The following is a 24662-nucleotide window of genomic DNA, read 5'->3' as shown; positions in this document are numbered from 1 at the left end:
GTAATGCTGACACTTTCCTCGCATGCCTGCCTTGAAGGGGCTTTGACCAAGAGGTCGTCTAAGTAGGGGAATACTACTATGCCCCGGGAGTGCAGAATGGCCATGGGGACTGCCAAAGGATAGCACTGCAAACTGAAAATGTAGACAGTTGATGACGAAGCGTAGAAACCTTTGATGTGGAGGGAAAATGAGGAAATGCAGATAGGCGTCCTGGATATCGATAGAGGCCAAATACTCTCCCTGCCTCATTGCCGCTATGACTGAACGGAGAGATTCCATCCGAAAATGTCTGATCCTGATAAATCTGTTCAGGAACTTTAGATCCAAAATGGGCCTGACCGTCCCGTCCTTTTTGGGAACTGTGAACAGGATGGAATAGAAGCCCTGCGCCCTTTCGTTTTCCGGTACTGGAATGATCACTCTGTTGTGAGAGAGCGAATCGATGGCTTCTAGTAGAGCCCTTGCCCGGGTATCCACTTTGGGAAGCCAGGAAAGAAAAATATCATCTTGGGGGGTACCTGACAAATTCTATCTGGTACCCTGTGGACACCAGCTCTCTCACCCATGCGTCGTCCATGAAATTGAGCCAGGCGTGGTGAAACCGGAGTAGGCGGCCGCCGCCTACCCCGCTGGTGCCGCCTCACAAATGCCCCGAGTCATTTGGCTGAAGATCTTTGGGACCTGGATCCACTCGACCTAGACAGGTTAGAACGCATCCTCCCCAATGGGTTGGCTCTATACGAGACCTGTCGGTCCCTATTGTGATTGGGACGCCCTGATGCAAACAGGCGGCCACACAGGTAAGGTAGCGCTATCAAGGACTTTTTTGAGGCTGAATCAGCCCGCCATGTCCTCAACCATAGCGCTCTCCTAATGGAGATTGCATTTGCGGTTGCAAGGGCTGAACAGTTGGCCGCATCTAAAGATGCATTAATCAAGTAGTCCGCCGCCATGGCTATCTGATTCGGGATTTCTGATACCTCCGCTAGGAGGCCTAGGTCCTGCAAGGCTCTCTTCAAAGTTTCTGACCAAGAAATCATGGCCTTGGCTACCCACGTTGCTGCGAACGAGAGAGAAAGCGCTGATCCTGATGCTTCAAACATTGAGCGAGCCAAGTTCTCTATGAGACGATCAGTGGGATCCTTAATAGAAGAACCACTAGGCACATATAGTAAAGTTCTAGTAGCCAAGCGCGACACCGGTGGGTCCACCGTTGGGGATTCCGTCCACTTTTTACGGAGATCCGGGGGAAAAGGGTACTTCGCCTCGAGTGCCCTCTGACCAGAGAACCGCCTGTCCGGTCGTTCTCTGTGTTTTTGCACTATGTCCTCAAATTCAGAGTGAGTGCAAAATACTCTATGGGGACGCTTGACCCGCTTAAATGACACCTTATGGCCCGCAGCCAGAGTGGAATCATCCTCAATCCCCAGAGTCTGGGTGACGGCTTCTATGAGACTGTCAACTGTTTCCTGACCTCCTGGCGTATCTAGGTCCAGGGGCATATCCGAGTCATAGTAAGAGCCTTGTTCACCATCGACTGCTGGCGACGGGGAGCAAGAAGCAGAGCTCATAGATGCCGAGGCACCGGATGGACCCGGAGACGCCGAGCGGGTTGGTTTCCCCCGGCTCTGCCTGGAGTGAGAGCGGCCCCTGCAGGCCGGAGGCTCGTGTGAGGTAGAGGACCCCTCTAAGACAGGAGAGCCACTGTCCCTGCCCCTTTCTGGGGCTCGAAGGGACTCGATTGCTCTCGTAAGTGATGGCATAGTTTGTGACAGTGACAATGCCCATTCCGGGGGACCTGTTATACTGGGCTTGGTCGCAGGGAGGGCTCCTGAGCGCGTTCGGACTCGCAGGCTTCGCATACCCGTTTGGTCTGCGCCAACGGAAAAGCCGACTGACAGGAGATGCATGCAGCGTATAGGAACATATGTGTCTTAGATTTTCCTGACATGCTGTACCTGTCAGGTCTCTGTGCTGACAAACAAATTCGCCTGGGGGAGGCTCTTTGTTCCTGATAGCGCGGCCTGTCCGTGGGGCTGGGGCACAGCACTTACCCCAGTCCTGTGTCCCCAGCGTGCTAGGCACCGCTTTAATCTGCGCGCCAGTAGTGCAGAAGGCCCCCGGAAGAAATATGAACACATCCACAGGGAAATAAGATGTAACTAATATCCCAGAAAAATGAAGCAAACCGATAAATATTCTGTGATAAAATCACAATAATCCCATCCCCGGAAGAAGCAAGAGGGCGAAACGCGCGTCGGGGAGCGGGGGTCTCTTGCACGGCTCCTATTTATGGTCATATTGCAGAGAAGGTAATTAAGTTTTATACTTATATTCCATACTGTGTAACAACTGCTTCTATCTTATATATATATTTTTTTTCGGTGTCTCCTGCTTGGATTATTATATAATATCTTTTGTGGATAAAATTATTGCATATATGGAGACTATATTATAGACCTTATTGATGTGTATCATGGAGTTAATTATTTTAATTGTTAACTTTATATAATGATATTTGAAATTAACATTAGGAAGCTTTTTTTTATTATACCTCCTGTGACATTTAAGTTATGATATATTTAATATATTAATTGGATTATGAAATTTTGGGCTGTTTAATTTTCCCCTAGGGGTATATTATGCTTAAAATGACATGTGGTCTTTTTTAATTCTTTTTTCATGAAATAAAAATATTGTGATTTTATCACAGAATATTTATTGGTTCGCTTAATTTTTCTGGGATATTAGTTACATCTTATTTCCCTGTGGATGTGTTCATAGTTATAGAAGTGCCATTACAGCAGTGTTGAGGACACTATAGTGTGTTAACCCCAGAAGAAATAGAAGGATCCTGGGGGCGGTCCTTTCTTTGCGGCCTAGTTCCGGCCTAAAGCCGGGGACTAAATTTCCTCAGGCGCCCGCCCAGGCTACGGGGGCGGGGCCACCGTGATGCGATGCCGGGGCCTTCCGGCCGCGGCCTAGCGCTGGCTCAAGCCAGGGCCTCGATTTATTCCTCCACCCGGGGGGGGGGCGTCGAAACCGCCAGACCTCCCGAAACGCTCCGGAACCAGATCCCTGGACGCCGCAGGAGCCCTCCCTGGCCATCATTCCTCAAGTAGAGGGGGGGCCCTAAACGAACAGGACGGTGCAGGCACCCTAGCTCCATCTAACCCCCTGCAGGGATGAGGAGAGGGACCGTCCGCCACCTTGCCCCCTGCAGTCCTTAGCATTGGTGGGGAAGCGGGGCCACACGGACTACGCTTGTGCCTCTGTGCAGCCTGGAGTTTCCCTACCCTCAGTTGGACAGGGCTAAGTCTGGCATCATGTCCCACGATGCGGGAGAGGATACGTGGAGGGACACTCACACGTGCTCGCCCGTTGTTGGTTTGGGGAGATCGGACCCTTTCAATAGGGTCCGTCGCCCGTATCTCACCTCCGTGGTCTGACAATATCCCACGTTTCGGGTGAGGATACGTGGAGGGCCACTTGCACGTGCTCGCCCGTTGTTGGTTTGGGGAGATCGCACGCTTTCAATAGGATCCGTCGCCCCTATCTCCTCTTCATGTGAAAAAAGGGAACATCCGGAAAAAAATCCCCACTGCGGAAGAGGATACGTGGAGGGACACTCGCACGTGCTCGCCCGTTGTTGGTTTGGGGAAATCGGACCCTTTCAATAGGGTCCGTCACCCCTGTCTTATCTTCATGGGGAAAAAAAAATGGTCAGTCTTGAGACAGACCGACGTGTGCCTCCAACAGACACTAAGCAGAAAACTGGTTTCCACCCGCAATCGGGGCGAGGGTGTATACGTCGGAGGAGGAGCTAACCTCTTTTTTTCACTTAGTGTCAGCCTCCAAGCGGCAGTAGCATACACCCACAGTACCGGTGTCCCCCAATGAGGCGAAGGAGAAAACATTTTTTTTTCTGTGTTATCAGCTTCTGAGAGCCGGTACGCTTTTACTTTTCAGTAAACTTTGCTGTGTGTCAGGGAGAGTAGATAAGGTATTACTTTATAGCATTCTGGCAGGTTTTTTTTATTCTAAAACAGTCAAGATTAAAATCATATTCTCCAATCTAACATGACTAAGAAATCATATACAACCCAAAGGTCAACTTACAAAACATGACATAATTGTGCTGGAGTAAAAGAGAAAATATATATATATTTTTTTTTTTTTAATTTTCCATATTAGTATCCATACATATTTATGCAATTTTCAAACTCGCACACTAAGCCTAATATTACTCATATTTCCTGTTCTGTACAGATGACCTTTCATGAGTTTATGATCATAATGACATAGCTCCTCTATATACAGTAGATAACACAGGATCCACCATTTAGGTGATGTCACAGCTCACCTCCTCCTTTTAAAATGACTTACCAGATTACAGACTTATTAGAAAGTCACCGAGTTAGAACCAGACTATTGTTGCCCATTTTCATGTAGCTACTTCTATAAAATAGGAAGTACAAGTCTATTCTGCTTAGGGACAAGTCTGAAAATCTCAAGATTTCAAATTTCTTTCTTAAAAACAGACTGTGACATGAGAAATAAAAAAAATAAACATATTAAAATATAAAACATACAAAAAAATAAAATAGCCAGGAATTTAAAGGGGATATCCACAACTCGGACAATCCCTTCTCAATCCTGACTCCCCCCTTATAAAACAAGAACACTTAAACCCACCTCCAGTGCCGGCATTGGTCCAGGAGTGGGCACTGGCGGTCCCAGGTATCACATAACATTGTTATGTCACATAATCCCTGCGACCAATCAGCACTGGCTTCACTTTCCTCGCCTTCGGACGTATCACATACATCCGGAAGAAGCAAGAGCTGCAGATTGAGAAGGGGTCTTCCGAGTAGTGGACAAGCTCTTAAAAAAAAAATTAAATTTAACATAAAAAGTTTACTTTTTGTTTATTTAGGCATAAATAAATAAATTTTTCAATTTTTTTTTAATTTATTTAATTCACCTTCCACTGCCCTCGCAGATCTAGCGAAGGCCACACTGGAGGTCAGCGCGGGCTCCGAAAGCAGTGTATGCCTCGTTTGGAAATCACAGTACTACTGCAGCCAATAGCGCACTATTGCATGCTTCTCCGATGACGCGCTCTTCGAGTCACCTGTCCGTTACAGACAATTTCGGGCTGTAGAAGTGCTGTGACTTTTGAATTTGTAGACACAGCTTTAGGAACCAGCACTCATCTTCAGAATGGGCTGCACTGGATATGTGGGGGCATTGTAAGACGAGTATGCCTTCATTTATCATTTTTAGCCAATCCATGCCTTAAAAAATAAAAATATATATATATATATATATATATATATATATATATATATATATATATATATATATATATATATATATATATATATATTTATATATATATTTTATTTAGTATTGGACAACACTTAAGCAGCAGAGTAAACCAACTGGTCCCTGGACAACTCCAACACCTGTGGATAAGTCTATGGTTGACATTGCATAAAGACATGAGTGACAATATATGAACCTGTTTCAGCTTCTTCTTCTTTTCCTTGGAGGACATAGACTTGTCATTTATGAGGTCTTCCAGTGCATTCTTCACAGGATCCTGAGGTTGGCTCAGCTTCTGATATTCATACTCACGTGTTATACCCTGTGGCTTAATGAAAGCTGGATGAAGCGTACTGTCGATGTTTGCCCCTGGATACTTTATCTGAAACCACATGAGATAAAACAATGGTCAAAAGTGCAAATGATATCAAGTACAGGGAAAGGAAAGCTGGATGGTAAAAACAAAACACTTTAAAGTTTGTACCTGGACTCTTCTTTGGTGTGCCATGTAATCTTCGACAGAGTTTTTATAAGATGCCGGTACAGTCAGAATGTCCTGACAATTGTCCATCATGAAAGTTACCAGGTTTGTGGATAGAAGTTCACCCAGGTCCACCTCCTCTTTAGAGCGAAGGACAGAGCGAGAAAAGGTCTGCACCATCTGACAGCAAAGACATGGAGATATGAAGCAAGAGTAAATTTACAAAAGAAAGTCATCTAATATGACATGATGGATGAAAAATCCACATAAGATGACACCAGAATGTGATCTGATTCATACTGGCATCATTCCACATGTATATGTGATACATCTGATTATGACTCCATTTTCCCATTCATTTGTGTTCGTTTTTGCATCCTTTCTTCTTATAGCCATAACATTTGTTTTTCTGTCCTGATAAACATGATTTTTTTTTTGTTGAACCTCTTGTAGTTTTGAATCACATAATCCATTTTGCCATGTAATGTACTAGAAAATGACAAAAAAATTACAAGTGAGGTGGACAAAAATATCCATAATTCCTTGTTTCTTGGGTTTTGTCTTACAGTGTTCATTGTGTGGTAAAAATTACCTGGCTACGTGATTCTCCAGGTCAGTACAATTACTATGACATCGAACTTGTACTCTGTTTTGTGTTTCAGCAAAAAAAAAAAAAAAATTAAAAATTTTCAGGAATTTGTAAAACAAAAATAAAAGTAGAAAAACAAAAGTTGTGTTTTGTGTCGACATTTTCTGAGATCTGTAACAATTTCCTTTTCCCGCCGATGGAGCTGTATAAGAGCTTATTCAGTGCATGGTCAACGGACGTTTCCACTCGTGCCATTTTGGGGGGTACAAAGCGTTTTGACTAAATTAAATAAATTTGACTTTTTGTTGTGCTTCATGGCTCTTATCAAACAGGCTAAATAATTTTACATTTTGATTGGCCTGTTACAGATACTGCAATATGTATTTTTTTTCTTTATTTTTAAGATTAAGCCGAAAGGGCGCATTAACTTTAAAATAATTTTTAAAGGGGGACGTTACTCTTTAAGATGGAGCGCTGATGTTCCCCCTCTTTGCAATGAATGAGCGAGATTACACTGCCTACCCCTGATGGAAGCACGGAGACCTGTAGGTATTTCCCCGGAACTATAAGATATTGACTCATTGGTATAGGACACCTGTTAAATTACATAGAACATACCCAGCTGTTTCAGATGCATGCTGGAGGTGTTCAGGTACAGCTGGGTCAATGCTACATATTTGGTGGAGCTGTCAAGGAGTTAGGGTACCGTTACACCTAGCGACTCACCAGCGATCCCGACCAGCGATATGACGCGCTAGTGAGCTGCCACATAGGCAGATCTCACCAGTGACATCACTGGGGACGGGGATCGCTACTTACCTGTCAGACGCGGCGATCCCGACGTCCTCCCGCCCGTGTCCACGCGTCGCTCGTCGTCACAGCAGGAAGCGCCGCAGGAAGTGACCGACGATGAATGGTCCAGGAGCTTCTCGCGCGATCAGCGATAACCAGCGGGGGAGCCGGTCAGAGGTAAGTATCACATGCAGCGATATCGCTAGCAATATCGCTGCAACTTCACAAAATCGGTGACTTTACAGCGATATTGCTAGCGATATTGCAGTGTGTAACGGGGGCTTTAGACCTCTCTGGAATTATATATTCTCTCGCTACAATCACCTTCACAACACTAGGATTGAGCCTTCTCCAAAGATGGCAATCCCTATGTACAACAGTCAACTGCCCTACCCCATAACCTTCCTTCCACTCCACCATCACTGAAGGAGAGCTTACTTATATTCTCTCCAAATCGAACATAACCATTTGTGTACTTGACCCCTTCCAACCTGCTCCCCAACCTCACCACCATGCTTCTCCTGCCCCAACTCAGCTCTTCAACCTATCGTTAACGTCTGGTAACTTACCTTCTGCTTTCAAACATGCCACAATCACCCCTATCCCAAAGAAACTATCCCTCAACCCAACCTCTTCATCCAGCTATCATCCTAGATTGCTGTTCCTCCAAACTCCTCATGGAATCAATGGTGCTCCAAAAAAAGAAATAAATAATAATTCTCAATGGGACCGTTAAAGATAGTAGAGCACTGGCTCAGCTTGTCCCCAGCACTCCCCATTAAGAATGAATAGCGTAGAGGTACCCATGCTCGATCTGTGCTCAATCCAATGGTATTGCCATTTTCATAAAAATGTTCCAGGAGGTGACTCTGCTCCCAGTAGCATGAGGAACAAGCGGTGTGACATGGTCATGTTAAGCCTGTGTGCCCTTAACATGTCTCAGAACTTGTCTCCTATAGAAAACATCTGGGACGTTATTGGTCGGCAATTGCAAAAGGAAGCTGCTAGAAGAGGATTTTGATGATGTGTGTGCCCAAGCGCATTCAGTGGGGTATAATAACCTTTAATAACCTCAATGATAGCTGTAAGTGCAGAGATTTCTGTGCATGGTGCTCATACTCAGTACTGACAAAGGCTACAGTGATTTGGGATGAAACTTTGTTTCTGGGTGTTTAAAAAGTTAATTTGTTTTTTTTTTTTTTTTTTTTGCACCTTCATTGACTGGAGTGCTGACATTTTTTTTTAGGATATTTTCCAAGTAGTAAACTCGCAAGTGAAAAATCTGCTGCCCATTGTAGCAGCAGCGCTGCAAGTGAGACTTCAGATTAGAAAACAACAGTATGTCAATGTACACTGCAGATTAATATCAGGACAGATTACACTCATTGTCATTCAAAACCTGAAATGTGTGACATCTTTTCTACAAATCTACAGAGGTGGACGGGTAAAACCCTTATGTTTTTCAGGAAACTTAGTGGGGATCCACAGTATCCATACCCGGACTTCTACAGCACAGTGCTTTTTGGTTTTTTTCTTCAAAAATCTTTACACATACATACATACATACATACATACATACATACATACAAGCTCTGACATGGAAAAAAAAGAAAGCTGAAACATGGGAATCTTTTGTTCGATGCAGCGCCTCCTCTAAGAGACCCCTATAGTGCTGAGTCAAGGAGCCTCAATTATCCAGACTAATAACATACCAGCGCTCGGTTCCCAGCAGTATCACACAGAGGTGGCATTTCTCGGTTAAGGCTTATCCTCGCCATCATCCTCATTAACAGTTGCAGTTTCCTACGATTTTCCGGTGGTAGAAGCAGACAGCAAACCTGGAGAGCTTCAATAGCTATGGGCCGCTTTTGCAGAAGACCTGAGACAGCATAAATCAGAATGAATGAGTGGGAAAAGATGGTGTACTGTAGCTGACAGGGGTTATATTACTACTTTTGGTAACAATCATTTATTAAGAAAAAAAAAATGGACTTTCTGTGAACAATACAACTCAGTCTGACAACAAAGATACACACTGCAGCTTCTCGTATTAGCATTGCAATTTCACCCTTAAATGCATTAATAATTAGAGTGCTCACACAGTGTAGATGTAGATATTCCATGTGGATTTCCGCACAAATGGCGATTCTTTATGTAGAATCAGAGAAGATTTTGTAGTGGAAAGGGGAAAATCTGCACCAAATCTGCAATCAAATCCACAGCAAAATCTGCGTGTAACAAGCATGAATTTTTCTGCAGATTGATCTGTCTATATTTTAATTAATAGTTACATCCCTCTGCCATTCCTGCACTGCCGCTCTGAACCTCTCAACTGACTTGGCACGTCTATTCTGTAGCCATCTACCACGCGGTCGTTTCACCCAATTGCAGTTTTCCTAAACTTGAAGAACCCCCATAACCCTTCTGTGCACCATGACACACATATAGGTCATAAGACCATGTAATTGCCAAGCACTGACCTACAGTGGGGAAAAAAAGTATTTAGTCAGTCAGCAATAGCGCAAGTTCCACCACTTAAAAAGATGAGAGGCGTCTGTAATTTACATCATAGGTAGACCTCAACTATGGGAGACAAACTGAGAAAAAAAAAATCCAGAAAATCACATTGTCTGTTTTTTTTCCATTTTATTTGCATATTATGGTGGAAAATAAGTATTTGGTCAGAAACAAGCAATCAAGATTTCTGGCTCTCACAGACCTGTAACTTCTTCTTTACGAGTCTCCTCTTTCCTCCACTCATTACCTGTAGTAATGGCACCTGTTTAAACTTGTTATCAGTATAAAAAGACACCTGTGCACACCCTCAAACAGTCTGACTCCAAACTCCACTATGGTGAAGACCAAAGAGCTGTCAAAGGACACCAGAAACAAAATTGTAGCCCTGCACCAGGCTGGGAAGACTGAATCTGCAATAGCCAACCAGCTTGGAGTGAAGAAATCAACTGTGGGAGCAATAATTAGAAAATGGAAGACATACAAGACCACTGATAATCTCCCTCGATCTGGTGCAAAATCCCACCCTGTGGGGTCAGAATGATCACAAGAACGGTGAGCAAAAATCCCAGAACCACGCGGGGGGACCTAGTGAATGAACTGCAGAGAGCTGGGACCAATGTAACAAGGCCTACCATAAGTAACACACTACGCCACCATGGACTCAGATCCTGCAGTGCCAGACGTGTCCCACTGCTTAAGCCTGTACATGTCCGGGCCCGTCTGAAGTTTGCTAGAGAGCATTTGGATGATCCAGAGGAGTTTTGGGAGAATGTCCTATGGTCTGATGAAACCAAACTGGAACTGTTTGGTAGAAACACAACTTGTCGTGTTTGGAGGAAAAAGAATACTGAGTTGCATCCATCAAACACCATACCTACTGTAAAGCATGGTGGTGGAAACATCATGCTTTGGGGCTGTTTCTCTGCAAAGGGGCCAGGACGACTGATCCGGGTACATGAAAGAATGAATGGGGCCATGTATCGTGAGATTTTGAGTGCAAACCTCCTTCCATCAGCAAGGGCATTGAAGATGAAACGTGGCTGGGTCTTTCAACATGACAATGATCCAAAGCACACCGCCAGGGCAACGAAGGAGTGGCTTCGTAAGAAGCATTTCAAGGTCCTGGAGTGGCCTAGCCAGTCTCCAGATCTCAACCCTATAGAAAACCTTTGGAGGGAGTTGAAAGTCCGTGTTGCCAAGCGAAAAGCCAAAAACATCACTGCTCTAGAGGAGATCTGCATGGAGGAATGGGCCAACATACCAACAACAGTGTGTGGCAACCTTGTGAAGACTTACAGAAAACGTTTGACCTCTGTCATTGCCAACAAAGGATATATCACAAAGTATTGAGATGAAATTTTGTTTCTGACCAAATACTTATTTTCCACCATAATATGCAAATAAAATGAAAAAAAAAACAGACAATGTGATTTTCTGGATTTTTTTTTCTCAGTTTGTCTCCCATAGTTGAGGTCTACCTATGATGTAAATTACAGACGCCTCTCATCTTTTTAAGTGGTGGAACTTGCACTATTGCTGACTGACTAAATACTTTTTTTCCCCACTGTATGTATACATCACAGAGATCCAAGTACAGGAGCTGAAACCACGTGATCACTGTGAACACACACTGCAACAGCGGGGAATTCAACTGCGCCATCTCTAAGTAGTTTGGAGGGGGTCTGCAGATGTCTCTTGGTTGGGTGATAAATTAAATCAATTGCTAAAAGCATGAGAGGCCAATTGTATCCCCAGTGTTCCCTTTACCACAGAGTTGAATGGAGTAACTGCATTCATGTTGCTACACCATTATATCTATGACACCGGTATCCGAGTGCATGGAAGGATGGGGCACAGATCAGGAAACTTTTGGTAATCAGTGGGGGTTACTGCACTGGACATAGATCTAAGGCCGGGGTCACACTGGGGAGGAATACGGCCGAGTGCGAGGCGCTAAAAGCACGCATTAGACACGGACCAATGATTCTCTATGGGATACCTCGCACCAGCCGAATATATTTCTCAACCTTATTCTACGGTCCGTGCCAATTGCAGCATGCTGCGATTGTGAGCGTACTACGCCCGTAATACGCCAATGCAAGTCTATGGGTGCGCAAAAAATACGGATTACACACGTGACTTGCAAGAAATACGCACCTGGTGTCTTTTAGCAAAGCCGGCAATTCAGTGCGCTATACAGTAAACTCACACTAACAGGTTTAATAAAGAAACGAATGAATAGATATATAGAATATATATATGTATATATATATATACATATACATATACATACACACACATTCTATGTGTCTATATCTATTCTTTGGTTTCTGTTAGAAACCCTGTCATAGGGCTCCATTATATGTCCATTTTGCAAGCCTGCGAGAAAATCTAGCCATACGGATGCCATACAGATTACATACGGATGCTGACATGCGCAAAATACGCGACCACACCTTGATTACGGATGACATATGGAGCACTGTTTAGGGGCCATTCATCCGTATTACGCATGTAAAATACTGACAGTATTTTGCGTCGGATAGTGTGACCCCGGCCTCAGTGTCACTACCTATCCAGTGGTGAGAAACCATTAAGGGGTATTCCAGCCCAAGCAAAGCAAGTCATTTCTATGCGGTTGTTACAGGCCCAATGTCAGAGACTGCACTGCAGAAACATTGTGATGAGAACACTTTCCCTTTTCTGGTAGGTGCAATGCGGTCATGGAGACTTTTACTGTAAATCCAAAAGTCAGCATTTCTTTGGTCTTGATCCGGCGCTTTACTATAGGGAGCATACGAGGGGAAAGGCCCAAGAGCGTTGATGACCATAGGTAAAGTCAGCGCATGTGCACTGCAGAGAACTGCGCCTGCGCAGGAGCGTAATGTGGGTACACTGTCTGTATGAAGTAGGATGCGTCATTCACATGAAACAGGGAGGAGGACGGCAATCGTATAAAGAAAGGATGCACCGGATCCAGACCAAAGACGCCCATCGGACAGGACCACAGTTTAGGAGTATAATAAAAGCTCTTTTTTTGCATTGCGGAGGGAACTGGGGACTTCTATCCAGCAGTCCAGAACGCTGTAACAAAGGGCTGACCCTACTTTACATGGGGAAAACATGGTGACAGGTTCTCTTTAATACCGTAGTGCACCGAGGCTGTAAGGATGAAGCCTGCTACACCTGGAGATACAACTCAATACGGTAGGATATAAAGTATATTATATTTGGTCATTTGCATACAGGCATGGGCTACGTAATAACACATCACCGGACAGAAATCACAATAGGACAGTGTTCTCAGTAGTGCAGCCTCAGGCTTTAACCTGTAATGTAAAGCATTGCCACCAGTGGTTTTCACAATTGTAGTGTGAACATAAAAATGGCGATACAACAATGTATACTAAAAGGGACCAGGATAATTTTCAGAACCTAAATGATACCTACCAGAAGCAATGGTTAATTTAATTCCCCCAAGTAAGACAAGTCCTACATAAAATACATGTTGTGATGTAACGCTTCCGTGTCCTGTCATCTCACAGAAAGCTACAGTAATTTAATAATGGCAGCATACAGAGAAAAAAAAAACACAAGGAGGTGTTGGTTATTTCAGAAAATCAGACTCATTTGCTGGCTTACCAAGTATGTTCACAAAAACATCAAACAGCGGAAATGTCAGAAGTGGCTCCAGTAGAGAGCTGTAATAGTCAGCGATGGTCCTAAATACATCTCGCTCAAAGCCCAAATACATTGGCTGCTTCATTTCCGAGCAATTTGGCCCTAAACAAATAGGAAAGGCGTCAATAGTTTGACAAAATATACAAAATGGCTTTAGAACAGACAGAACACGTTTGCTGCCCCCTTCCAGAAACGGCACCACTCTTCTCCATGGGCCGCATTGGCTACTGTAAATCATCCCTGGTCAAGCGATGGAGCTACAGGTGCTCCTACACCTTAGATCACACAATCAGCAAATTCTCAGTAGGCGACCCACATACACGTCAGATAGCAGGTCCAGGTGATTTTAATCTAACATGTAAGGTGGCCCTTAGCTTCAAGACAATCCATGTACAAGAGAGGTGCCATGGAAAAAGCAAGCCCCTTTTCTTTTTCTAATTTCAGACTATTACTTTAACCCCTTCACCCCCAAGGGTGATTTGCACGTTCATGACCGTGCCAACTTTTACAATTCTGACCACTGTACCTTTATGAGGTCATAACTCTGGAACGCTTCCATGGATCCCGGTGATTCTGACATTGTTTTCTCGTGACATATTGTACTTCATGATAGTGGTAAAATTTAATTCAAATAACTTGCGTTTATTTGTGAGAAAAGCGGAAATTTGGCGAAAAGTTTGAAAATTTCTCAATTTTCCAACTTTGAATTTTTATGCCCTTAAATCACAGAGATACGGCACACAAAAAACTTGATAAGTAACATTTCCCACATGTTTACTTTACATCAGCACAATTTTGGAACCAAAATTTTTTTTTGTTAGGAAGTTATAAGGGTTAAAAGTTGACCAGCGATTTCTCATTTTTACAACACCATTTTATTTTTACGGACCACATCACATTTGAAGCCACTTTGAGGGGTCTATATGATAGAAAATACCCAAAAGTGACACCATTCTAAAAACTGCACCCCTTAAGGTGCTCAAAACCACATTCAAGAAGTTTATTAACCCTTTAGGTGCGTCACAGGAATTTTTTTGAATATTTAAAAAAAAAATGAACATCTAACTTTTTTTCACAAAAAAAATACTTCAGGTTCAATTTTTTTTATTTTACCAAGGGCAACAGGAGAAATTGGACTGCAAAAGTTATTGTGCAATTTGTCCTGAGTACGCCGATACCCGATATGTGGGGGGGAACGACTGTTTCGGCGCATGGCAGAGCTCAGAATGGAAGGAGCGTCGTTTGACTTTTTCCAATGCAAAATTGGCTGGAATTCAGATCGGACGCCATGTCACGTTTGGAGAGTCCCTGATGTACCTAAACAGTGGAAACCCCCTACAAGTGACCCCATTTTGGAAACTAGAACCCCCAAGGAACTTATCTAGATATGTGGTGAGAACTTTGAACCCACAAGGGCTTTACAGAAGTTTATAACGTACGCTTTACAGAAGTTTATAACGTACAGCGGTACAATTAAAAAATCATATTTTTTCCACAAAAATGATCTTTTCACCCCAGTTTTTATTTTCCCAAGGGTAACAGGACCCTAAAAGTTATTGTGCAATTTGTCCTGAGTATGCTGATACCCCACATGTGGGGGTAAACCACTATTTGGGAGCATGGCAGAGCTCGGAAGGGAAGCAGCGCCATTTGACGTTTTTGGCTGGAATTGAGATCGGACACCATGTCACGATTGGAAAACCCCCGATGTACCTAAACAGTGGAAACCCCCCACAAATCAGGGTGGATAAAAATCTTGATTTTTTTAAAAAAATCAAAAAAATCAGATTTTTTTGATTTAAATCAGATTTTTTTTATTTAAATCATTTGATTTAAATCAGATTTTTTAATCAAGTTGTACACAAGCAAAACTTTGTCTTTTTGCAAATCTAATTGTTTTACACAAATAAAAATATTAAAACAGTTGATTATGAAACCTAATAATTTTTATTTGCACTATTAAACACTCAGAATTGAACTACAGAGAGTAAGTACATGTGCACCTTTATTTTTTAAGGTGCAGCCAGTCACAGTGTGCACATGTCCTCCCCCCGCAGCTCTCTTACCTCCGATGTCAGCGCTGCGGGGATCCGTGGCTTCGTTCTGCCCGTCCGCGAGCGCGCCTCCATTCATTTCAATGGAGCGTGCGGCCCGCTGACGTCACGCCGCTGGATCACTGCGAGTAGGCCGCAACCGGAGGACGGGAGGCGGACGGTCAAAACGAAGCCACGGATCTCAGCGCTGCGGGGATCGGAGGTAAGAGCGCTGCGGGGGGAGGACATGTGCACCTTAAAAAAATAAAGGTGCACATGTCCTTTAGCGTTAATTTTCTGTGAAATATTGCCTTAACATAAATTTAAATTCTATACTCCAGAACTACCAGTGCTAGAAATTTTTCTTTTCATAGACTTTAACCATCCCAGTAAAATGTCTGTTAAAAAAATAGGTTGTAAATTAATTGCCAGACTTACCACTAGTACTAGGCTCCTGGTGCATAAGAAGCTGTGGGGGTTCATTGACATTAGTTGTATCACTATCAACATCTTCATTTCCCTTCTGGTTGCAGTTTTCATAATGTGATTTCAAACGGCAAACAAGTCCTTGGATATCCTTTTGACAGTATTTGCACTTTGCTCTTGCACCTTTCTTTCCAAGATCTGCTGCTGGCATCTCAACAAAATGAACCCAAATAGGGTCTCTCTTATGACCTGCTGCCATGGCAGGCTCACACAGATCACTTATGAAGTTTGATTGTTACTACAGCCTGAGCCAAGCACTGCTGATGTTACTACAGCCTGAGCCAAGTACTGCTGACTATCCAACAAGTTTGGGCATGTCAACTGAATGCAGGGAAAAAGAAACTAAACCAAAACTGAAACCAAGCTAGAAGTGTGGAATTAAAGGGGCAGTATGAACAAAATGTGGAGGCTATTAATAGTTTATACAATTAAGACATGCTGCTTTTAAACACCTACCTATTGCCATATAGTAAAACAAAAAAGATTTTTACTTACTTTGGGGTCCCCCCCTCACCCTGGCGTTAGATCGTTGCCCCTAGTTTCGTCCGTGTAACTATGGGCGCACATGCACACTGCTCTCACTTCTCATTTTAATCGTGATTTATATTAAAAAAAAACCTTTTGATTTAAATCAGTGATTTAAATCATGATTAAAATCATGATTTAAATCGATCCGATTTAAATAGAAAAAAATCTTTTGATTTAAATCGTGATTTAAATCGGCGTGATTTAAATCAATCCACCCTGCCACAAATGACCCCATTTTGGAAACTAGACCCCCTAAGGAACTTATCTAGATGTGAGGTGAGCACTTTGAACCCCCAAGGGCTTCACAGAAGTTTATAATGCCAGGGCATGAAAATAAAAAAATGGTATTTTTCCCACTAACATGATCAATTAGTCCCTAATTTTTTCATTTTCCCAAGGGTAACAGGAGAAATTGAACCCCAAAAGTTGTTGTCCAATTTGTCATGAGTACGCTGACACCCCATATGTGGGAGAAAACTACTGTCGGGGCTCGGAAGGGAAGTAGTGACGTTTTGGAATGCAGACTTTGATGGAATGGTCTGCGGGTGTCATGTTGCCTTTGGAGAGCCCCTGATGTACCTAAACTATTGAAACTCCACACAAGTGACCCCATTTTGGACACTAGACCCCCCCACGGAACTTATCTAGATGTGTGGTGAGCACTTTGAACCCCCAAGTGCTTCACAGAAGTTTATAACGCTCGGACGTGAAAATAAAAAAATCATTTTTTTCCACAAAAATGATATTTTTGCCCCCAATTTTTTATTTTCCTAAGGGTAACAGGAGAAATTGGACCCCAAAAATTGTTTTGCAATTTGTCCTGAGTAGGCTGATACCCTACATTTGGGGGTAAAACACTGTTTGGGTGCATGGCAGAGCTTTGAAGGGAAGGAGCACCATTTGACTTTTTCAACTCAGAATTGGCTGGAATTGAGATCAGATGCCATGTTGCATTTGGAGAGCCCCTGATGTGCCCAAACAGTGGAAACCCACAATTCTAACTCCAACCCGAACCCCAACACACCCCTAACCCTAATCTCAGCCCTAACCCTAACCCTAGCCCTAACCATAGCCCTAGCGGGAAAATGGAAATAAATACATTTTTTTTATTTTATTATTTTTCCCTAACTAAGGGGGTGATAACGGGGGGTTTGATTTACTATTTATGGCGGTTTTTATGTTTGGCAGCTGTCGCACGCTAAAAGACGCTTTTTATTGAAAAATAGTTTTTGCATCACCACATATTGAGAGCTATAATTTTTCCGTATTTTGACCCACCGAGTCATGTGAGGTCTTATTTTCTGCGGGACGAGTTGACGTTTTTATTGGCACCATTTTCGGGCACATGACATTTTTTTTAATCGCTTTTTATTCCGATTTTTGGGACGCAGAATGAACAAAAACCAGCGTTTCATGAATTTCTTTTGGGGGGGTGCGTTTACACCGTTCCGCATGCGGTAAAATTGATAAAGCGGTTTTATTCTTCGGGTCAGTACGGTTACTGCGATACCTCATTTAGGTCGTTTTTATCGCTTTATTCTGCGAGCTATAACTTTATTTTTTCGCTGATGATTCTGTATGGCGGCTCGTTTTTTGCGGGACAAGATGACGTTTTCAGCGGTACCATGGATATTTATATGCGTCTTTTTGATCGCGCGTTATTACACTTTTTGTTTGGCGGTATGATAATAAATCATTATTTTTTGCTTCGTTTTTTATTTTTATTTTATTTTTATTTTTTAAGGGGTTCGCTAAAGGGTTAACTAATGGGACAGTTTTATAGGGCGGGTCGTTACGGACGCGGCGATACCTAATATTTGTACTTTTATTGTTTTTTGTTTGTTTTTTTATTTCCAAAAAAAGGATTTATTGGGGGAATATTTTTTTTTTTTTCTAATTTATTTGGCGATTTTTTTAATATTATTTTAACACTTTTTTTTATTTTTTTTTTAACTTTATTACATAGTCCCAGGTGGGACATCACTGTCCTGTGACAGATCGCTGATCTGACACATCACAGATCACTGTGACAGATCAGCGATCTGTCACAGGCAGTGCAGAAGGCTTCCTCATGCCTGCGCTTTGCAGGCACTGAGGTAGCCAGCTTCCTGCAGGCCCCCGTCGCCATCTTGGATTCGGGGGCCTGCAGGAAAGGAGTCCCCCGCAGCAGCGCTGCACATTGCGCTGCTGTGGGGGGGGCTCAGGGAAGCACGGAGGGAGCCCCCTCCCTGCCGATGCTTCCCTTTAACCCCCGGTACTCCGCGATCATGTTTGATCGCGGTGTGCAAGGGTTTAACGTGTCGGGGGCGGTCCGTGACCGCCCCTGACACATTGTGCCGGGTGTCAGCTGTGATAATCAGCTGACACCCGGCCGCGATCAGCGGCGCTCACCACGTGAGCGCCGCTGATCGCAGCAGACGTACTATCCCGTCCATGGGCATAGGGGCCCGGGTCCCATGGACGGGATAGTACGTCGGATGTCAGGAAGGGGTTAAGGCCGGGGTCACACTTTCGTGAGGAATGCGAGAAACTCACGCGAGTCTCTCACATCAAAGAACGGAACTGCCGCCGGCACTCGGGACCGGAGTGTGCGGCTGCATGTATTTCTATGCAGCTGAACGCTCCGATCCGAACCGACGGCGGCAGTGCCGGGTATGGAAGCGCGGTTTGCACCTAGTGTGTCCCCGGCCTAACAATCTAATCAAGAACACCCATGCTGTAATTTTGTATTAGGGTGCTTATAGTCATAACCCAGAGACTGAAACCCCCTAACCGCAGGGGCCTTCACCTATCCTGTACAAATGTGCATAAAACGGACTGATTTTTTTTTTTTTTTTTTTAAGGGAGGACAGATCAGTGATCACACATGTGTTTTCTATAACCTTAGTGGAAGGAAACTACAACTATAAAACCATAAGTGTATGGCCAAGTCACACCTCACAATTGGTAAGACATAAATAACTGCACAGAAACATGAAAGAAGAAAAAAGTGACATGCCAGACTTACACTTCGCCAAGCATTTCATTGCCGACAGTAGCCAATGGGGAAGCTCCTCTGTAAAAAAAAACACAATCAGTTAGGACAGGTTTCAACACCTTAGTGACATAGCCAATTTGGTACTTAATGACCAGGCCAATTTTTACAATTCTGACCACTGTCACTTTATGAGGTTATTGCTCTGGAACACTTCAACGTATCCCACTGATTCTGAGACAGTTTTTTCGTGACATATTGTACTTCGTGTTAGTGGTAAAATTTCTTTGATATAACTTGCGCTTATTTATGAAAAAAAATGGAAATTTGGAAAAAATTTTGAAAATTTAGCAATTTTCAAACTTTTAATTTTGTACCCTTAAATCAGAGATAGTTAATATGTAACATTTCCCACATGCCTACTTTACATCAGCATAATTTTGGAAACATTATTTTTTTTGTTAGGACGTTATAAGGGTTAAAATTTGACCAGCGATTTCTCATTTTCACAACAAAATTTTACAAAACCATTTTCTTTTAGGGACCACCTCACATTTGAAGTGAGTTTGGGAGGTCAATATAAAAGAAAATACCCAAAAGTCACACCATTCTAAAAACTGCACCCCTCAAGATGCTCAAAACCACATTCAAGAACCTCATTAACCCTTCAGGTGCTTCACGAAAACTAAAGCAATGTGGAAAGAAAAAAAATTAACATTTTACTTTTTCTCACAAAAAAATTTTACTTTGGAACCAAATTTTTTTATTTTCACAAGTGTATCAGAAGAAAACGGACCACAAAATTTGTTGGGCGATTTCTCCGGAGTACGCCGATATCCTTTCTGTGGCGGAAAGACACTGTTTAGGCGCATGGCAGGGCTCAGAAGGGAGGGAGCACCGTTTGAGTTTTTGAACGCAAAATTGGCTGGAATCAATGGTGGCGCAATGTCGCATTTGGAAACCCCTGATGTACCTAAACAGTGGACAGCCCAATTCTAACTCCAACCCTAATCCTCCCCAACACACCCCTAACCCCAACACACCCCTAACCCTAATACCAACCCTAACCAAAACCCTAACCCTGCCCTAACTTTTGCCCAACCCTAACTTTCACTCAACCCTACTCTAATGAAAAAATGGAAATTAATACTTTTTTTTATTTTATTATTTTTACCTAACTAAGGCGATGATAAAGGGGGGTTTGATTTACTATTTTTTTTATTTTGATTACTGTGATAGGGTTTAAAAATTTCCTATTGTTGCCGTGCGCACGCTATTTTCCTCCCGGAAGAAGACGCTGCCGCCTGGGGACATCACAAGGGAATACAGGAGGGTCCAGGGGGGGATTGATGTGCAATCACATCAGAGGAGAGAGAAATTATATGGGAAATCGGACTTTTTTTTCTTTGCAGTCGCCGTTATTCTATTAATAACGGAGATAGCAACATCACGTTCTCCAGGGTCTCAGATACCCCAATAGCCGAGACAACTGAGATTTTCTGATGCTGGAAGGCACTAACTGCGTTAAAAGGTGTATCGGCAGTCGTTAAGGAGTTAAAACGGAACGAGTCCTCAGAAAATGACCCATTGATTACATCAGGTTTGAGTTAAATATATTTTTCAACTTCTTTAGGAGTAACTAGTTTTTCATCTTTACACCATCATTCTTCCCTCCCCTACTTCCAAGAGCCATAATATTATTTTCCGGTTAACAATAATATATGATGGGCTTGTGTTTTAGTGTCACTAGTTGTACTTTTGAATGACACCATCCACTTTTTTATACTGTGTTGTACTGAAACATGGGGGGACCTAAGAATTTAGTGAAATTGCAAAGGAAAAAAAAAAGCAATTCCACAATTGATTTTTTGGGGTTTTGTTGATTTTTTTTTTTTCTTTCCCAGAGTTTCGCTGCTGCAAGAGGCAGATACCAGCTATATATTACAGCCAGCATCTACCCTATGTGGAGTGAGCTCTGCTTATGAGTCCTCGCCAAATTTCCTGAAATGCTCCAAGATAGAGTTATTGGGTTAAACAAATTTTGGCAATGTTTTCTATCCCAAATCTGTATCAGCTAAATAAAAATTAGAAATCCTGTTACTATTTTCACACTGGTCACTGAGGCTTTTTTTTTTTTTTTTTTTTTTTTTTTTTTAGACTTTAATGTACTGTTTCTGGAAATCCACAAGTACATTAGTTATAATGACCAGATTAAGACCCTACCTTTTGTATTCAACTGCTTCTGGACCACCCATAGACTATAATAGTCTGAGGGGGGGGGTCCCTGTTCCACTCTGCAGTGAAGTTCTAAAACGTGCACGATTGTGCGGCTGCGGGAGTGCGGAGCCTGCTGTTAAACAAAGAGAAGCTTTGCTTTCATCTCCGCCTTCCCGATCGCTGTATGCATGACGCTTCACAAGCGCATTATATACAGCATATAGGAAGTGCTAGTGGCGCTTCCAGTTTTGCTCCTGACCCAGCAGTTGTGTGGTCCCTTGGTCTTGGAAAGGAACTGTTGTTGCTGAGTTTTAGGAGACTCAGATAGCTTTGCTATGTAGCCAGGGAGCTGCATTTCCACTTTAACTGGGGCTAAAATACCATCCCCAGTTACAGGGAAAATCAAGTTTAGAAAATAAAGGTGAAAAACACAAGTATTTCCTCTATTTAGTTTTTGTATTAATAATAGAGTAGGAAAAAGGATAATGACAGAAAAATGAAGCTACATGTGTTACGAAAAAAAATTTATTTAAAGCCCTTCAAATCACATGTAAGAAAAACTCTGAAGATGTGCCTGATCAGGAACAGGGAATGAGGGTCCTGAATGAGCCTTCGTAAAAGTCATTATGAAAGGGGCAGTGTTAGGCTAGAGTCACACTAACCTGCGCAAAATACAGTCAGTATTTTACATGCGTAATACGGATGACAGACCCCTAAATAGTGCTCCGTATGTCATCCGTAATCAAGGTGTGGTCGCGTATTTTGCGCATGTCAGCATCCGTATGTAATCCATATGGCATCCGTATGGTGAGATTTTCTCGCAGGCTTGCAAAATGGACATATAATGGAGCCCTATGACAGGGTTTCTAACAGAAACCAAAGAATAGATATAGACACATAGAATGCATATTATATATATATATTTTCATATTCATTTTATGTGTATATAGCTATTCTTTCTTTCTTTATTAAACCTGTCAGTGTGAGTTTACTGTATAGCTCACTGAATTGCCGGCTTTGCTAAAAGACACCTGGTGCGTATTTCTCGCAAGTCACATGTGTGGTCCGTGTGTAATCCGTATTTTTTGCGCACCCATAGACTTGCATTGGCGTATTACGGCCGTAGTACGCTTACAATCGCAGCACGCTGCGATTGGCACGGAGCCTAGAATACGCTTTTAGCGCCTCTCTCTCGGCCGTATTCCTCGCCAGTGTGACCCCGGCCTTAGGCACGCATTAGACACGGACCAATGATTCTCTATGGGATCCCTCGCACCAGCCGTATATTTCTCATCCGTATTCTAGGCTCCGTGCCAATCGCAGCATGCTGCGATTGTCAGCGTACTACGGCCGTAATACGCCAATGCAAGTCTATGGGCGCGCAAAAAATACGGATTACACACGGACCACACATGTGACTTGCGAGAAATACGCACCAGGTGTCTTTTAGCAAAGCCGGCAATTCAGTGAGCTATACAGTAAACTCACACTGACAGGTTTAATAAAGAAAGAAAGAATAGATATATACACATAGAAAAAAAAAAAAAAAATTATATATATATATATATATATATATATATATATAATTTTTTTTTTCTATGTGTATATATCTATTCTTTCTTTCTTTATTAAAACGGTCATAGGGATCCATTATATGTCCATTTTGCAAGCCTGCGAGAAAATCTCACCATACGGATGCCATACGGATTACATACGGATGCTGACATGCGCAAAATACGCGACCACACCTTGATTACGGATGACATACGGAGCACTATTTAGGGGTCTGTCATCCGTATTACGCATGTAAAATACTGACCATATTTTGCGCAGGTTAGTGTGACTCCAGCCTTACTTGTGACATCACCTACTGTGATTGGTGAATCCTGTGTTATCAGCTATATATTGAGGTGTTTCCCATCAATGTAATTCTGCCTTTAATAATAAGGAGACTCGTTGTAAACTCTTTCTAATACGAGATGAAGTGTGATTCTGAAACAGCCACAGTGGTCAGATTGAAAATTGCAAAGCCTTCCCCATTTTTTTTTTTTTTTTTTTTTTAAATACAGATTTTATGTGTGTTTTCAAAATATCACAAACTCACTTCTAAGGCTATGTGCACGCGAATGCAGAAAATTTCGGCATAAAAACAGGATTTTTTTCCGCGCGTTTTCTGTGTGTTTTTTGCAGGAAATACGCGCGTTTATGCGTTTTTTTCCTGCGCGTCCCCAGACACATAGAAAATAGCTACAAATGCAGAATTTACCACGAAATTAATGAGCGTGCTGCGTTTTTTACCACGAAGCGTTTTTTTCCGCATCAATATGCACAAAAAGTGCAAAATGCATTAAAATGAATGGGAAGCTTCTTTTAAATGTTTTTTTGAGTGGATTTTTTGGTAAATCCGCAGGAAAAACGCAAAAAAAAATGCTGTGTGTGAACACAGCCTAAAAATTTCTAAGTCAGTGTAAGGGTATGACGCGGTCAGGATCGCTGGTGCATCGCTAGGTGGTCGCTAGTGAGCTGCCACACAGGCAGATCTCACCAGCGACATCGCTGGGGACGGGGATAGCTACTTACCTGTCAGACGCGGTGATCCTTCGTCCTCCCGCCCGGCTCCACGCGTCGCTCGTCGGCGCCACAGGAAGCCCAGCAGGAAGTGGCCGACGAGGAATGGTCCAGGAGCTTCTCGCGCGATCAGCGATAACCAGCGGGGGAGTCGGTCGGAGGTAAGTATCACATGCAGCGATATCGCTAGCAATATCGCTGCAACTTCACAAAATCGGTGACTTTACAGCGATATTGCTAGCGATATCGCAGTGTGTAACGGGGGCTTAACACACATGATGTAAACAGTATGCTATTTTCAAGTCACACATTCCCTTTATGTGGATATTGTATGTTTTCAGTTACGGATTATCAAGATTGGTCACAAGATATCGGACAGATCATCAATACCAGATAGTAAAGGTGTTGACCCCAACCTAACAAGCTATTATAAAGGTCTGATGGCGGCCAGATGTAAAGCTGCAGTGT

At 42.9% G+C, this 24662-nt stretch overlaps 1 protein-coding gene across 3 annotated transcripts in view; it reads right to left on the bottom strand.

Moving 5' to 3' along the window:
- DEPDC1B (DEP domain containing 1B) overlaps positions 1-24662 on the bottom strand; it is an 82530-nt gene that overhangs the window by 11651 nt on the left and 46217 nt on the right. For 2 of the 3 annotated variants that reach the window (XM_073584283.1, XM_073584282.1), the window contains exons 6-10: positions 19443-19490; positions 13350-13490; positions 8903-9069; positions 5813-5989; positions 5525-5710 (exon numbers count right to left, since the gene is read on the bottom strand). In XM_073584283.1, the coding sequence (XP_073440384.1) occupies positions 5525-5710; positions 5813-5989; positions 8903-9069; positions 13350-13490; positions 19443-19490 (719 nt within the window). Of the gene's footprint in view, positions 1-4704; positions 4885-5524; positions 5711-5812; positions 5990-8902; positions 9070-13349; positions 13491-19442; positions 19491-24662 lie in introns of those variants that run through there. The other variant, XM_073584284.1, reaches the window with a different exon arrangement.

This window comes from Dendrobates tinctorius, unplaced genomic scaffold (genome assembly GCF_039654945.1).
Source record: "Dendrobates tinctorius isolate UK_male_01 unplaced genomic scaffold, ASM3965494v1 ptg000083l, whole genome shotgun sequence".
NCBI lineage: Eukaryota > Metazoa > Chordata > Amphibia > Anura > Dendrobatidae > Dendrobates > Dendrobates tinctorius.
Note: the sequence above shows the minus strand (reverse complement) of the source record. Positions and strands in the feature narration are given on the sequence as shown.